This window comes from Bos indicus, chromosome 6 (genome assembly GCF_029378745.1).
Source record: "Bos indicus isolate NIAB-ARS_2022 breed Sahiwal x Tharparkar chromosome 6, NIAB-ARS_B.indTharparkar_mat_pri_1.0, whole genome shotgun sequence".
NCBI lineage: Eukaryota > Metazoa > Chordata > Mammalia > Artiodactyla > Bovidae > Bos > Bos indicus.
This window is the reverse complement of record NC_091765.1, coordinates 113,477,283-113,493,862: the sequence shown is the minus strand read 5'-3', so window position 1 is coordinate 113,493,862 and position 16,580 is coordinate 113,477,283. Positions and strand designations below refer to the sequence as shown.

At 52.0% G+C, this 16,580-nt stretch overlaps 1 protein-coding gene across 1 annotated transcript in view; it reads left to right on the top strand.

Annotated features, from left to right (window-relative positions):
- The window catches only part of LOC139183686 (epididymis-specific alpha-mannosidase-like), a 43,995-nt gene that overhangs the window by 18,336 nt on the left and 9,079 nt on the right, over positions 1-16,580 (top strand). The window contains exons 4-12 of the mRNA XM_070791846.1: positions 4,306-4,478; positions 4,873-4,961; positions 5,558-5,735; positions 6,404-6,602; positions 7,465-7,655; positions 9,007-9,145; positions 11,572-11,705; positions 15,078-15,352; positions 16,052-16,243. Coding sequence (XP_070647947.1) covers positions 4,306-4,478; positions 4,873-4,961; positions 5,558-5,735; positions 6,404-6,602; positions 7,465-7,655; positions 9,007-9,145; positions 11,572-11,705; positions 15,078-15,352; positions 16,052-16,243 — 1,570 coding nt within the window. The remainder of the gene's footprint in view (positions 1-4,305; positions 4,479-4,872; positions 4,962-5,557; positions 5,736-6,403; positions 6,603-7,464; positions 7,656-9,006; positions 9,146-11,571; positions 11,706-15,077; positions 15,353-16,051; positions 16,244-16,580) is intronic.

The following is a 16,580-nucleotide window of genomic DNA, read 5'->3' as shown; positions in this document are numbered from 1 at the left end:
TCCTTCTTCTTAGGGGGAGTTCAAGCCATCGTTAAAGCTACAGGGAGAACATTAAACCAACTGTCTCATGTTTCCTGAGTTTCCTACACAGATGCCTCTTAATAATGTCATTAGCCTTTCCAACTTTTTCTGAAGATTGGGGTCTCCAGGAACAGTGTAAGTGATATTCTATTCCTAGAGCTTTTGACACACCTTGAGTTACAGCAGTTTTAAAGATGGAGCCATTGTCACTCTGAGTTTGAGTTTAAGATCTCACTTACATCATGAGAAATCAGTACAATAAGATTTTGTCTACTAATAAGCTTAGGAGCTTTAGGCATTAGCAAAACAATAGCATCAATTATCCTTTAAGCAATGTAGCCGTAGCCTTTTTTTCAGTAACAAACAAACTAAACTCTGATCCTGTGGGTAAGCTCAAAGCGGGAGCCTGCCAGAGAGCAGTTTAGAGTCTTAAAAGCCTTTTGAGTTTCTGGGGACCAAACCAGCTTGTCAGTTTGGACCTGCTGAGTCTCAGTTATAAGTTAATATAAAGGCCAGTCAAGTTCTGCAAAACCCAGAATCGAAATGGGGTAGTAACCTGTGATTCCTAAAAACCCTCTCTTGTCTTAAAGTCATAGGTAGGGGATGATTAATATAGGTTTAACTCTAGAAAGTATCATTCAAATCAGTGACTGAAAAATATTTTCTCTTTCAGCAGTTTTAGACAATAAAGTATAAGGATTAGGCACTTATTATTTGTATATCTTGAAGAAGTCAAATAGGAAAAGGAGTACATCAAGGCTGTATATTGTCACCCTGCTTATTTAACTTCTACGCAGAGTACATCAGGAGAAATGCTGGGCTGGAAGAAGCACAAGCTGGAATCAAGATTGCCGGGAGAAATATCAATAACCTCAGATGTGCAGATGACACCACCTTTATGGCAGAAACTGAAGAAGAACTAAAGAGTCTCTTGATTAAAGTGAAAAAGGAGAGTGAAAAAGTTGGCTTAAAGCTCAACATTAAGAAAACGAAGATCATGGCATCCGGTCCCATCACTTCATGGGAAATAGATGGGGAAACAGTGGAGACAGTGTCAGACTTCATGTTTGGGGGCTCCAAAATCACTGCAGATGGTGATTGCAGCCATGAAATTAAAAGATGCTTACTCCTTGGAAGGAGAGTTATGACCAACCTAGATAGCATATTCAAAAGCAGAGACATTACTTTGCCAACAAAGGTCCGTCTAGTCAAGGCTATGGTTTTTCCAGTAGTCATGTATAGATGTGAGAGTTGGACTATAAAGAAAGCTGAGCATGGAAGAATGGATGCTTTTGAACTGTGGTGTTGGAGAAGACTCTTGAATGTCCCTTGGACTCAAGGAGAGCCAACCAGTCCATCCTAAAGGAGATCAGTCCTGGGTGTTCATTGGAAGGACTGATGCTAAAGCTGAAACTCCAGTCCTTTGGTGGCCTGATGTGAAGAGCTGACTCATTTGAAAAGACCCTGATGCTGGGAAAGATTGAGGGCAGGAGGAGAAGGGGTCAACAGAGGATGAGATGGTTGGATAGCATCACCGACTCGATGGACATGGGTTTGAGTGGACTCTGGGAGTTGGTAATGGACAGGGAGGCCTGGCGTGCTGTGGTTCATGGTGTCGCAAAGAGTTGGACATGACTGAGCGACTGAATTGAACTAAAGAAGTCTCCATTTATCATTTGAGTTTTTTACTCCTAAAATAGGAGTGTTGTATGGACTGTTACAGAGAATTAATAGTCCTTATTCCTTTACATTTTTAATGATTGGCTTTAACCTTCCTTAAATTTGGGTTTTGATGGGCACTGTTTTTGATGTGGAAATGGGTGAGGGTCTTTGAGCTTGATAAAGACAGGAATAGCATTTCGTGCTCAACACACAGTTTTTGCATCAGCCCACACTTTGAGATTTACATTTTGTTCAACCAATGGGAGAGAAAGAGAAAGCTCCATATGCATGAAAACAGAGGCCTATAGTTGTTCAGTATTTCCCTCCCCAGAAGGGGTGAGGGAGACTTCAGCACCATCAGAAACTTGTGAGAAAACAGCACAGAGTCCCAGTCACAGCTTAAAGGATGACTGAAATTACAGCATATGTCTCGTCCTGACAGTCCCATTACAGAAGTGGACTGGGAGGAAAGCGGACCAAGGTCTTCAGTGACCACAGAGAAATTTCCCTCAGTTTCCAAAAGAAATGGATGGATTGGCCCTTCACAGTTATTAATACCTGGAGTTCCTCAGGTATAATTAGGAGGGGAGCTTGTGTGGGGACCCAAGGCACCTTCAGTCACAATTATCTTGAGAGTATGACCCCTGGGGCCTACAACTCAGAGGGAAGTCTCTTCTCCAGTATATTCCTTTGCAGACTAGACAGGGAGCCAAAGGCAGCGTAGATGCCTGAGGGCAATCCCGCTTGAGATGTCTGTCCTTTCCACAGTAATAGCAAGCCCATCCCTTTTTACCTGGGTCCCTCCGGGCATTTTGCTCAGGCTGTTTCAGAGCAGGTCTAACAGCCATTGTTGGGGCATCAGTCTTCTGACTGGTTATTTTTTCCTATTTTCCTCCTCATCTTCTCTGCCATAACATACTGTCTGAGCCAGCTGCAACAGTTTTTCTAAAGACTGATTTGGTCCGAACGCCTGTTTTAGTAACTTATGGCAGGTATCTGGAGCTGATTGAGTGAGGAATCCATTTTTTAAGATAATTTCTCCATCTGAACTTTCAGGGTCAACATCAGTGAACATGTAGAGAGCCTCCCATAATTATCTAGGAATTTACCAGGAGTTTCCTTCTCTCCCTGTTCTATCTCAGCCAACTTACCATATTTAAAAGTCAGTGAGCACTCGCTTGAGTCCTGCAAGAATGCATCCAGCAGAGGGAGTCTGTTATGGGAACTGCTTGGCTCCAAGTAGGGAGGAGGGCTATTTCGAGTCCCCACTTTCTCCTTACTTAAGCCATTCTTTGCCAAAGGTAGTTGCTTCCCCCAAAACTCAAGCTCTTGAGTCAGGAGTCAGTGTCTGTCCCAAAACACGTGCTACATCTCGCCAAATAAGGTCATAAGGTAAAGTTAGTCCCATAAAGCCTTCCACGGACCTTTTGGATCCTCTAAATAGTCTACTGAGACTGAGGCAAGCCCTCCTAGAACCCTGCCCTGATTCTCAGCCTGTTCATTTGGGAGCCTCAGATACAGAGGCAAAGGAAGAGAACAGGAGGGAGCTGTAGGTTTCACACCCAAATCTGTACCCTTGGGACACAAGTCTGGAATGTCTCACAGAGAGATAAAGAGCAAGACAGATGGCACTTGTACCCGTTTCTCTTGTTTTCTTCAGAACCGGTCTACTTGTAAAACAGTATCATAGTTAAGAGACCCTTCAAATGGCCAGGATTCCCCATCTTTCACAGGATACCATGACCATTCAGTATCCCAGAAGAAGATCAGGCATGTCTTCTTAACCTCTGAGGATCAAACTTCTCCCGGCATTAAAAAAAAAAAAAAACATTTTAAAGGAGTCGTTCTGGAACTGCTGGCTCCCATCTGTTAGAGAGAAAAAGCGACAACCACAACCATGGTTTTTCCACCAGATGCGTCCTTCCCTGCTCTAGATGGGGCTGTACACAGACTCTCCACCAAACCATTCCTTCCCTGGTCAGACTTTGTCAGTCCCTCACCGACGCAGGCATCTCCCTCATCCCTCTCGGTTCTACCACTGAGGCGGGGTGGAGATGCAGAAGGGGCAGACCTGATAACACCCCAGGCTGCTGTGGTCCCACACCACCAAAGCCTGTGTTTATGGGCCCTCTTCTCCGATGCCACCCGGGGTGGAGCAGAGGAGTTTTCCCAGAATGTTCCCCAAGCCAGGGCTGCAGGGGAGCATCCAGCGTTCACATGCCTGTGTGCATTCCAGAGCACAGTCCTGTCTGCAGTAGAAGCAGTGAGTCATAAAGGGCAAACGTCAGCCAAGATATCCTATCTGAGTGTAACCAGGCCAGTATATGTATACCCAGGAGGTGGTGGGGGGTTGGCCAGAGATTAGATTATATTGGGGGAAAACCCTTGGGGAACTGGAATCAATGGCATATCAAATATGGGACTTTCTGCAGTCACCCTGATTTCTGCTCCTATGGGGTGGCTTTTAAATCATGCATTAAGATGTGAATAGACCAATGATTCTGGGAAGAAGTCCTAATATTAGCATCTACTTCACAACCCCTCCTTGCCTATTAGGTGGCATCCCAGCCCTGGAGAAGGGCACGGGGCCCTGAGGGAGTGCAGAAACTTATCTCTTTGCAGAAGGACACGGCTTTCTCTATGAAACATTTGGGGTCCGGCCGCAGATCTCCTGGCAGGTGGACCCGTTTGGTGCATCCTCCACGACCCCCACCCTCTTTGCCCTGGCGGGCTTCAATGCCCACGTCATCTCCAGGATCGACTACGACCTGAAGGAGGCCATGCAGGATAACCGGGTGAGTGGTGAGCCGCATCTACTCATCCACTTTCTCACCATCAGAACTGAAAAAAGCAGCTGTGCCTTTAGGGATGGAGATGAGCTCCCCGTGTCTGGGGACATTCAAGCCGAGTTACAGACAGTCTGGCTGGCAGGTCCTGGCAAAGAGTCCTGCCCTAAAGAGGGTCAGATGAAGGTGCAGACAGGCAGCGTCTGGAGGGCTGATTCCTCCACCTCTTGTGGCTTTGGGAAGTCAGGGGGGACCATGAGGAGGAGGCAGCAGAGGGGGATCTTGACCTGAACCCCTGAGAGCAGCGGGGGCGGCGAGGAGACTCAGGCGGGGCCTGGGTGGGTTGGGGAGCCGGCAGCCGTGTCGCCCCTGTGCCTTCACTCCCTTCCCTCTGGGTTTGCAGCAGCTGCAGTTCGTGTGGCGAGGGTCCAGATCCCTGTCGGCACAGCGGGAAATCTTCACACACGTCCTAGATCAGTTCGGCTACTGCTCGTGAGCACCTGCCTCGGGCCAGTCCCCGTCCCAGAACCCTCCCTGGACCACCTCAGCCACGCCCCTCATGGCTGGCCCTGAGGACACGCACTGAGCACCTATCTTACAGAAAGAACAACTGAGGCCTGGATCCCCAGCCAAGGTCCCGCGGTAGCAGCTGTAGGGCAGCTGGAGTGGCTCAGGCGATTGAGTCAAGACTTCCAAGTTCTGGCACCAGCCCTCCTGTGGGTTGTCTGGAGGGAGGCCGTGGGTCCAGTCCCCTCTGCCCTCTGTTCTTGGGAGGCCATGGGTGGGGGCTGAGCCCCCATGAGTAGGGGAGGTGGGATGAAGTAGCAGCTGAGAGATGAAGGAAGGGGGACTCACTAGCAAGTTCTGGGTGCTCTGTAGGATCAGGGTGAGGTGCCCAAGTGCCCACAGGGCTCATACGGGGCATCTTCTGTCCACAAAGCTCTCATCTACCCACCACCGCACTGTCCACCCCCTGACGGGAGACAGCGGCCTCGATGCTCTGGCCTGCCTGAGCCCTGCCCGCCTCCCCGACCTGGTGCTGCTGCCATGTTCAGGGCAGGACCCCCTAATGCTCCTCTCTCTCTTAGTGAGGGATTTAACTGGGATGGCGAAGCCATCTTCCCAGGTACATCCCTGGAAGACATGTACCTCCAAATGCAAACCCCTGTCACGGAGGATAGCATCACAAACTTTACCATTCTCCTGGTGAATAATGTGTTTACTCGAGCCACCTGGTTCCGGACACCACACGTCCTCTGGCCCTGGGTAAGTTAGGGTCCCTGGCCCTGGTTCCTCAACTCTGTGCAGGTACTGCTCTCTTCGGTCTGACCCCAGCACTTGGCTCCAGCCAGGATTGTGTGTCCACCTCTAACCATTCCAGTGTCCATCCAGGCAATGGGTCACCCAGCCCTGGCTCAGTCCTCCTTCCCTGCACCCTCACCCAGTCTACCAGCTTCTTCCCCCTCCCTGGATCATCCCCACAGTCTCCGCCTCCAAGGCAGCCCCTCCTTTACACAGGCTCCAGCTTCTCCCCAGCTCTCCCCTCCTTTCCCCTTCTCAATGCTGGGAGCAGAGCCCTCGGCCTGAATCCTGGCTCCCTACTCAGGGGCTGTGAGACTTGGGACCCTCTGAGCCTCACTTTCCTGTATTGTGAAATGGGCGTGATGACAGGACCTGCTGCATTGGCTGAATCTGTCTTATCATGAAAGGCACCCTCACGGGACAGTGCGGGACACCAGTCAACACAGTTGTCGCAGCTAAACTGGGCGGAGCACCTGCTGTGCTCCCAGAGGAGAGAGCTAGTGAGCCCCGCGGAGGCTTCAGTCCACCATGGGGAGAGCGGGGCGGTCGTGCAGATGAAGAGATGCTATCCCTGTGCAGGCTGGGCTCTGCACCCAGAAGGGCTGGGCATTGCTTCTGTCCCCTGGCTGCAGGGATGTGACAGGCAGTTCTTCAACGCCTCGCTGCAATTCGCCAATATGGACATTTTAATGGATTACATCAATAGTCACACATTGGAGTTCAATTTGTCAATGGAGTATGCCACGCTCGGCGACTACTTCCGGGCTGTGCACTCTGACCAAGTCGCCTGGCAGGTCCGAGACCACCGCGACTTCCTGCCCTATTCGTCGGGTAGGAGCCTCTGGGGGTAGAGGGGGATTCGGTGCAAGGGAGATGTCACCAAAGCAGTGGCATGTGGTTTCCCAGCTTCCTCAGCTCTGCCAGTGGAGCCCACAGGGCCACTGGTGCACAGACAGCCCTACCTCACCCACCTGCCTAACGTGGATTGCCTAGGGTGGGGACAGATACAGGCGAGCTCAGTGCTGTCCACTGTTCCTTTGCCGGTTCCTTTCTTTCACAAGAGAGGCTTGAGTGATGTCCAGAGGCAGCCATGGTTCCCAGCGGGGCACTGGCAGGGGTTGGTCATGCCCCTTGGGGACTTCGTCACGCCATCACCTTGGTGTCCAGGGTGAGGAGAGTGGTTTCAGGGATCTCAGCTCCCAACGGCCCTGCCAGTCTGCTCCCATGGACAACCAGAGGGACCTGGTGGAAGGCATGCCTCTCCAGACCCTGATTTTCCTCAGAGGCACACGGGGCAGCCAGCACTCCAGCCCTTCCATTCTGTGTCCTGACTTCTGGGCCCTCGTCCCTCTACATCCTCCTCTGAAGTTCTCCAGGGCCCCTCCCACAGGCCATCCCAGGGGCCCAGGTGCTCACTGGGATTCTTTCCTCGTCACAGTCCTTCAGCACCCGGGCCTCTCCAGTCCTGCCCCAGCCCAGCCTGACCCTGCCAGCTGCCCAGGCCTTCCAGGGATCTCATACCATTGCTGATCTGGCTGGACCAGGAACCCTGAGATCACCCGCTGACCTAGGCTGTGTCCCTGGGGACCCAGGCAGATCCATGCTGATCTATTCTTCCTCAGCATTTCCCAAGTGGGGTTCAGGGGCCTCTAAGGGCAGGCCCTCCCACCGACTCCTGGCCTTTTCCTCCTAGACATGCATCACGCCTGGACTGGATTCTATGCCTCCCGAAGTGGGCTCAAGGCACTGGCGAGGCGAGCCAGCAGTCTGCTGTATGCTGGGGAGTCCATGTTCACACGCTACGTGCTGTTGGCTCCCCACCCATACCTGGACCTGGCCTGGGGCCTGCAGCAGCTCCAGCAGCTCCGCTGGGCAGTCTCCGAGGTAACACAATGCCTCCCAGAGACAGGACAGGATTGGCTATTCCGGGGCTGTGTGCTTCTCCCTCCGTAGGTCAGCACACCTCCCTGTCCCTCGTCACTACAGGACTCTTTTACAGATGAGAACACTGAGGTCGCCTTTGGTCACAAGACCATGCATGATGAAGCTGCCCCAAGGCTAGGACCATGGCCTGCCAGGGTCCAGCTGTGGTTCAGTAAGATTTAAAGCCAGACTGTCCCAGAGCAGGAAGGGCAAAGTGGAGCAGCATTGGTATCCAACAATCCTGGCTGGATTCAAATCTCAGCTCAGCTCTATGAGCTCAGGATTTCCCTCTCTGAGCTCTAATTTCCTCCTTGAAAAATGAGAACTACATGCTCACTCAGGACACTAATGGGACAGTTGAATGTGATAATACACATATGCTGGTGGGCTCTGTGGCCGACACAAAGGAAGTTGTTCATAAATCTCCATCTTTCTTTTTCCCCACTGTGCAGGAGGGAAACTGAGACCCAAGATCTCCTATAACTTGTCTCCTCTCCAGTCAAAAATGGGCCACACGGCCCATGAGATTCATACTCACTAAAGGGAATTGTTGGCAGGACCAGTCATTGTGCGGGGTGTGATGGGATTGATTTTAGCATCCATCAGGGTGGGCAGACACGTGGCTTCACCTCATGGGGACTCAAGTTTCCCTTCTGGGAAGAGGAGACCATCCATCCTACATGGTACAGATGAGTACCAGGCCATGTGTGGGGCTTGTCTGAAGCAGGTTATCAGCACTTATGGGATGACAGGGTCACAGAGGGTAGCTGGGCAGGGTCCTTTCCAGAAGTCTGTTTCTGTCCAGCATCAGGGACACAGCTATGTGTTTTCCCAAGGTCAACAACACTTGGACAAGATCATCAGCCGCTCTAGCCTCAGATTCCTCTTCTGTAAAGAGGGAGGACGGAGAAGGCAATGGCACCCCACTCCAGTACTTTTGCCTAGACAATCCCATGGATGGAGGAGCCTGGTAGGCTGCAGCCTATGGGGTCGCTACAGTCGGACACGACTGAGCGACTTCACTTTCACTTTTCACTTTCATGCACTGGAGAAGGAAATGGCAACCCACTCCAGTGTCCTTGCCTGGAGAATCCCAGGGACGGGGGAGCCTGGTGGGCTGCCGTTTATGGGGTCGCACAGAGTCAGACACGACTAACGAGATGCAGCAGCAGCAAAGAGGGAGGAATCCCCAATTCTCCAGCAGCACCTACTGAGAGGGAAGCGGAGTCAGGCCCCTGTGGGCATCAGGACAGCAGGTGCTGAGCAGAGGCTGGCCTGACCCCACTCTTGTCCTGCTCCTGTGGGGATCCAGGTCCAGCACCATGATGCCATCACCGGAACTCATGTCCCAAATGTGGGTGACATGTTTGTGGAGCATCTGAGCACCGGGATGCAAGGGGTGCACAAGCTGATGGCCTCCATCATCCAGGACAGGTCTCCAGCTCACTCAGGTAAGCGAGGCCCTTGGGGGCACAGTGGGCCATGGCAGGTGTCCGCCCCAGTCTGGGAAGAGAGCCTGAGGGTCAGGGGATGGGCTGGGACACCTGAGCTTCAGACTCGAGTCCCGTCCAGGGGAGGCTCTCATTTTGGCATAAGCTGGGCAGTTGGCTTAAAGCTCAACATTCAGAAAACAAAGATCATGGCATCCGGTCCCATCACTTCATGGGAAATAGATAGGGAAACAGTGGAAACAGTATCAGACTTTATTTTTCTGGGCTCCAAAATCACGGCAGATGGTGACTGCAGCCATGAAATTAAAAGATGCTTACTCCTTGGAAGGAAACTTATGACCAATCTGGATAGCATATTCAAAAGCAGAGACATTACTTTGCCAACAAAGGTTCGTCTAGTCAAGGCTATGATTTTTCCTGTGGTCATGTATGGCTGTGAGAGTTGGACTGTGAAGAAGGCTGAGCACTGAAGAATTGATGCTTTTGAACTGTGGTGTTGGAGAAGACTCTTGAGAGTCCCTTGGACTGTAAGGAGATCCAACCAGTCCATTCTGAAGGAGATCAGCCCTGGGATTTCTTTGGAAGTAATGATGCTAAAGCTGAAACTCCAGTACTTTGGCCACCTCATGCGAAGAGTTGACTCATTGGAAAAGACTCTGATGCTGGGAGGGATTGGGGGCAAGAGGAGAAGGGGACGACAGAGGCTGAGATGGCTGGATGGCATCATTGACTCGATGGACGTGAGTTTGAGTGAACTCCGGGAGTTGGTGATGGACAGGGAGGCCTGGCGTGCTGCAATTCATGGGGCCGCAAAGAGTCGGACACGACTGAGCGACTGATCTGATCTGATCTGATCTGGGCAGGTGACTTCACTTCACTGAGCTGTTTCCTCTCTGTGACTGAGGAAGGCCTAATTCCTGCCTCCAACTAGAGGCAGGAAAAAATGGTAATGCAGTGTGGATGTTGCCAAGCACACTGCTTGCACAATTCAGTGTAAAACCTCACACATCATGAAAGCTGGAGTGTTACTGTCCTCCCTTCATAGCTTAGGGCACACATGGAACAGAGATCGTGGAGCTGCCCAGGGTCACACAGGGAGGACGGTCCCCATACCCCTGAGCAGCCCAGGGTCACATAGGGAGGACGGTCCCCACACCCCTGAGCTGCCCAGGGTCACACAGGGAGGAATGGTCCCCATACCCCTGAGCTGCCCAGGGTCACACAGGGAGGACGGTCCCCATACCCCTGAGCTGCCCAGGGTCACACAGGGAGGACGGTCCCCATACCCCTGAGCTGCCCAGGGTCACACAGGGAGGAATGGTCCCCATACCCCTGAGCTGCCCAGGGTCACACAGGGAGGACGGTCCCCATAACCCCTGTGCTGCCCACCTCTGCAGACAGGATGTATGCGTTCTTTTGACATTGTGGGCTTCACAGGTAGAGGATGAGTGGTCACCCCGTTTGCCTAGAGCTGAGGGGATTCACCCCTGCAAATCCTGGGCAATCAGAGATAGATGTCTTCTCTGCAGGAGCATGTGGCCCGCCCACCCTCCCAGGATCCACACTCACCCTGCTCTCTCTCACTGTGCTCTCCCCACTCTGCCTCACCCCTCACCTGCCCAGCTCTGCCCTCTTCTCTGTGTCTGAGTACATTCTCATCTTACCTTCAGACACTGGAAGGGGCCGGGGTCAGGAGTGCAGCAGACTGGAATCCTGTCCACAGGGAATGGGGTCGGGAGGGGATGACGGACATAGAAAGGGAAGTAGAACGGGGTCCTTCCAGTGTCTGGTGAGTCCAGCCATTCCCATGAGCTCACGGGGGCAGCTCCCCAAGGAAGGGGCAGGTGGAGACCCCAGAAAGACATCCAGCCATGGGAACTGCATGGGCAGAGGCCGGGGACTGGACAGTGTGTGCAGTGTTCACGGATCTGGGAGTCATTGGACGTGGTCATAGATGGTCACCTGGGGTTGGGGGTAGAGCAGAAAGAGAGTCCAGGTTCATACCAAAGAGGGCTCCACTGCTGACCTTGGTGATTGACGTTGACCCTCCAATCTCCAGAGAATTGTCTGTACATTGCCAAGCTCTCCAGCTTTGGCGCCAGGCCGTAGGACGTGGGTAACCTTGGACACCTAAACCTTGGCTCTAGGCCTCAGTCTTCTCACCAGTAACACTGGCTGAAAAGTAGAGGTGAGTGAGGAGCTCAAGGACCCTCATCTCTAGGGCATGCTCCCCCATCCCGCCTGGGAATCAGGACCCAGCTTGAACAGATGAGGAGGGGTTGGACATCAGAGCCCATGTGTCTGTCTGTCCTTCCCCTGGGCCTCTGCAGAGCTGGTCTCACCTGCCTCAGATTCTCTTGCTCCGAGGGGCACCAGGGGTGAAGGTTGGGTCAGGTACAGCAGTAGATCCTGTTCTCTGTATGCAGGCCCAGAGCCTGGGGGACACTTTGCAGTGGTCTACAACCCGCTGGCCTGGACGGTCACCACCATCATCACCCTGACTGTGGAATTCCCCAAAGTCAGCATCACAGACGAGTCAGGCCTCCCTGTGCCTGCACAGGTAAGGGGCACATCCCATCTGTGGTGCATGCCCTGTTGCTGACCCTGCTCTGCACGGGCCCCCAGAAGTGGGCATCTAAGGGGAAGATGTGACATGCTGCCCTGACTGTGAGGAGTGTCCTAAGGGTGAGTTGCCTTCAGGGTCAGTGGATCCACCCAGTGGACTGACCCTTCCCTTTGCGTATCTGAGTTGACCAGAATCTGCCTGTAATGCAGAGCCACAAGAAACATGGGTTCGATACCTGGTCGGGAATATCCACTGCATGAGCGCATGGTAACCCACTCCAGTACTCTTGACTGGAGAATCCCATTGGCAGAGAGCCTGGCGGGCTACAGTCCATGGGGTCACCAAGAGTCAGACAACACTGAGGTGACTTGGTGTATAAGTATGTATCAGTTCAGTTCAGTTCAGTCGCTCAGTCGTGTCCGACTCTTTGCGACCCCATGAATCGCAGCACGCCAGGTCTCCCTGTCCATCACCAACTCCCTGAGTTCACTCAGACTCACGTCCATCCAGTCAGTGATGCCATTCAGCCATCTCATCCTCCGTTGTCCCCTTCTCCTACTGCCCACAATCCTTCCCAGCATCAGAGTCTTTTCCAATGAGTCAACTCTTCGCATGAGGTGGCCAAAGTACTGGAGTTTCAGCTTTAGCATCATTCCTTCCAATGAACACCTAGGACTGATCTCCTTCAGAATGGACTGGTAGGATCTCCTTGCAGTCCAAGGGACTCTCAAGAGTCTTCTCCAACACCACAGTTCCAAAGCATCAATTCTTTGCACTCAGCCTTCTTCACAGTCCAACTCTCACATCCATACATGACCACAGGAAAAACCATAGCCTTGACTAGACGGACCTTTGTTGGCAAAGTAATGTCTCTGCTTTTGAATATGCTATCTAGGTTGGTCATAAATTTCCTTCCAAGGAGTAAGTGTCTTTTAATTTCATGGCTGCAGTCACCATCTGCAGTGATTTTGGAGCCCCCAAAAACTGACACTGTTTCCACTGTTTCCCCATCTATTTCCCATGAAGTGATGGGACCAGATGCCATGATCTTCGTTTTCTGAATGTTGAGCTTTAAGCCAACTTTTTCACTCTCCACTTTCACTTTCATCAAGAGGCTTTTGAGTTCCTCTTCACTTTCTGCCATAAGGGTGGTATCATCTGCTTATCCGAGGTTATTGATATTTCTCCCAGCAATCTTGATTCCAGCTTGTGCTTCCTCCAGCCCAGCGTTTCTCATGATGTACTCTGCATAGAAGTTAAATAAGCAGGGTGACAATATACAGCCTTGACGTACTCCTTTTCTTATTTGGAACCAGTCTGTTGTTCCATGTCCAGTTCTAACTCTTGCTTCCTGACCTGCATACAGGTTTCTCAAGAGGCAGGTCAGGTGGGCTGGTATTCCCATTTCTTTCAGAATTTCCCACAGTTTCTTGTGATCCACACAGTCAAAGGCTTTGGCATAGTCAATAAAGCAGAAATTGATGTTTTTCTGGAACTCTCTTGCTTTTTCCATGATCCAGCGGATGTTGGCAATTTGATTTCTGGTTCCTCAGCCTTTTCTAAAACCAGCTTGAACATCTGGAAGTTCACGGTTCACGTATTGCTGAAGCCTGGCTTGGAGAATTTTGAGCATTACTTTACTAGTGTGTGAGATGAGTGCAATGGTGTGGTAGTTAGAGCATTGTTTGGCATTGCCTTTCTTTGGGATTGGAATGAAAACTGACCTTTTCCAGTCCTGTGGCCACTGCTGAGTTTTCCAAATTTGCTGGCATATTGAGTGCAGCACTTTCATAGCATCATCTTTCAGGATTTGAAATAGCTCCACTGGAATTCCATCACCTCCACTAGCTTTGTTCGTAGTGATGCTTTCTAAGGCCCACTTGACTTCACATTCCAGGATGTCTGGCTCTAGGTGAGTGATCACACCATCGTGATTATCTTGGTTGTGTAGAACTTTTTTGTATAGTTCTTCTGTGTATTCCTGACACCTCTTATTAATATCTTCTGCTTCTGTTAGGTCCATACCATTTCTGTCCTTTATCGAGCCCATCTTTGCATGAAATGTTCCCTATAACCGTGTATAAATTTCTACTTCCCATGGGGAAGCCAGCAATAGTCTTCACTGTTCATCTTTATGGAGGTGCTGTCGTAGGCGCAGGCCCCAGCTATGACACCCACATCCTGTGTGGTCCCTGCTCATCTCCTTCCCAGACCTGGAGCTAGACTTGATTATAGAGGTGACCCTCCTGTTACCAAGCCAGCCCTTCCTTGGGGAGATGGATCGAGTAATGCCATTACTCAGCCATTCAGCAAACACTCCTGAAAGCCTGTGCTGGGCTTGGTCCCAGATGAGTGCTCATCCCTGGACTCGGGAGCCATCCTGGGATTCAAGGAGCAGACACAGTAATGGACAGTTAAGGCCTGGGGTAATGACCAGGCAGCCAGGGCAGTGATCCTTAGCTGAGACAGATGAGGAAGATTCCTCTATGTCAGGGTCAGGGGAGGGAAGGGTGTTGGGTGGAGTAGACCCAACATGGAACATCTCCCTTCCCCACCCAAAGGCACCACCCACCAAGCCGAAATGCTCTGTCTTAAATACTACTGAACACCTAGTATGTGTCAGGCGTTACTCTAGGCACTGGAGGAACTTTAATAACCAAGTAGACAAAAGTTCCTGCACTCGGGGGGCTCCTATTCCAGTGGGGGATCCAGGCAAGAAGAAAATCAGAAAGTATAGGAGTGACAGATGACAATTGTGCTGGAGGAAAAGATCAGGACAGGTTAGGGGTGTGGGGTGCGGATGGGTATCTCTTTTAGTTCAGAGAAAGGCCAGGCTGGAGCCTGCAAGGAGCCACATGGGCTTGCTCATAGCCCCCCAAACCCTCCCACAAGACCCAGAAATGACACTTGCTCCCTAGAGACTGAAGAACCTCCTGCATGGACCCAGTGTCCTCATTCAATTCCCTTCCCTGAATCAGATGACGTGGAGCTAGAGAAAGGCTTGCAGGGTGACCTGGAAACCTCCCTCCTTGGAAAAATCAGAGGATTAAGAGACAAGGGAGCCCCCTTTAAAGAGGTGGAACACTGTGAGCAGTCTCAGAGGCAGGAACAGGAGGGAGTGTGGGAGGAGGGCAGGTGGTTTGCAGCCCCAGTAGAGAAGGAGGAAGAAGGGAGAGCAGATTGGACCCAGTTGAGCAGGGAGGGTGCAGGAGGGGAGCCCAGCTCAGCCCAGTGTTGGATGACCAGCTGTCTCTGTGTCAAGCAAGCACTCCATCCACCAGGTGTGTAAGCCCAGGATTTCCGAGGAGACTGAGGCACCTCCCATCCCTGACATCCATCATTCATCCCGCCCTTCGGGTCTTGCAGGCCCAGCGCTCGAAGGAGATGCCCTCTGCCTATGACCTGCACGTGCTGACCACGATCCCAGGACTCAGTTACCGGCACTACAGCATCCGGCCCAGCAGGAGTTCCCAGGAGGAAACGGGGGAGCCTGAGCCCTTTGTGGCCATAACCACGCAGTTCGGAGGCCGACTCAGGAGATACGGTGGGCAGGTGGGCGGGAGCCTGGTGCCTGTGGAAAATGGCTGCTACATCGTCTTCATGGACCTGGACACCAACCTAATGCACAGCGTCTGGGAGAGGTGAGGTGCAGTCATTGCTGCCTCTGAGGCCAGGAGGACCCTGGGACCTGGGCATGTAATGCTCTACTTGGATCTCCATTTCCTCAGCCAAGGCCGAGGGTGTGATGGTGAAGCTCCCTGTAGTGCATCGAGCTCTATTCCTAAGTGTGTGAGTCTAGGCCAGGACACAGAAGCAGCCAGGACCTACAGGATCCAGCAGAGGTGGTCAGGGGGAGAGTGTGGGGAGCAGCAGAAATGGGGTGCAGCCCCAGAACGTTCTGAGTCTCCCTGATCAGGCTGGGAAAGGTGCAGTCAGCACTGTGGACTTAGGCTCCATCATGGCTCAGGACCCACACATCTTTCACCTAGATCAAGCCCTGGTGACTCGAACCTCCTTTCTGTCTCTTGGGACTGGCCTACACTGACGTATCATGCAATGAGATTATACCATATGGGGTCCTTGGCAGGCTCCCTTCTTTCAATTCTTGTCATGTTTCCAACTTTCAGGCATGTTGAAGGGTCAATGAGACCCCTCATTCTTCTTGCAGACTCAATAACATTCTGTTGTACAGATAGACCACTTTAGTCCTGTTGAAGGGTCTCTGTTCATCCCTGGCTCCTGGCTGGCATCTCCATGGAGCCTCTGTGAGCCTGGTTCCAGCATGAGGATGACATGTTTTCTGTCATGATGACATGGCTTTCTCTTTCCTCTGTTTGCAGGCAGAGTAACCGAAAGGTATACATGACCCAGCAGTTCATGGAGTATCACGCAAACAGTGATGTCTGGCAAGGCCCCGTTTCAGACAATTATGTGTTCACACCCAGTGGTAGAGCAGAGCCAGCGTGGGAGGCTGTGAGGATGGAGATCGTGGAGGGTCCGCTGGTGACTGAGATCCAGCAGTACTTCTACAGGTGAGGGCGGCCCCCTGGTTGTGCTCAGCACATGGAGGTGCTCACAGGCAGATGAATGGGGAAATGAGGGCCTGTCATGCTTCAGACACCCAGCTCCTGGACCTGGGCTTGGCACACAGTCCTTCCTCCACGGAAGTTCGATGAAGTCATGAGCTGCTCCACTCTACAGTCCAGTCTCTGCAGTCCTGCTCTGCTTGCCTGCGCTGTCACCTTGGTGGTACCTAAGTCCAGAGGTGGGACAGGAGCCCATGGTGACAGTGAAAACGCAGGAGAGCAGTTCTTGTGTTTTCATTAGCAGGACAGACAGAGCCCCCAGGCATCGCTGGGTGCCCAGAAC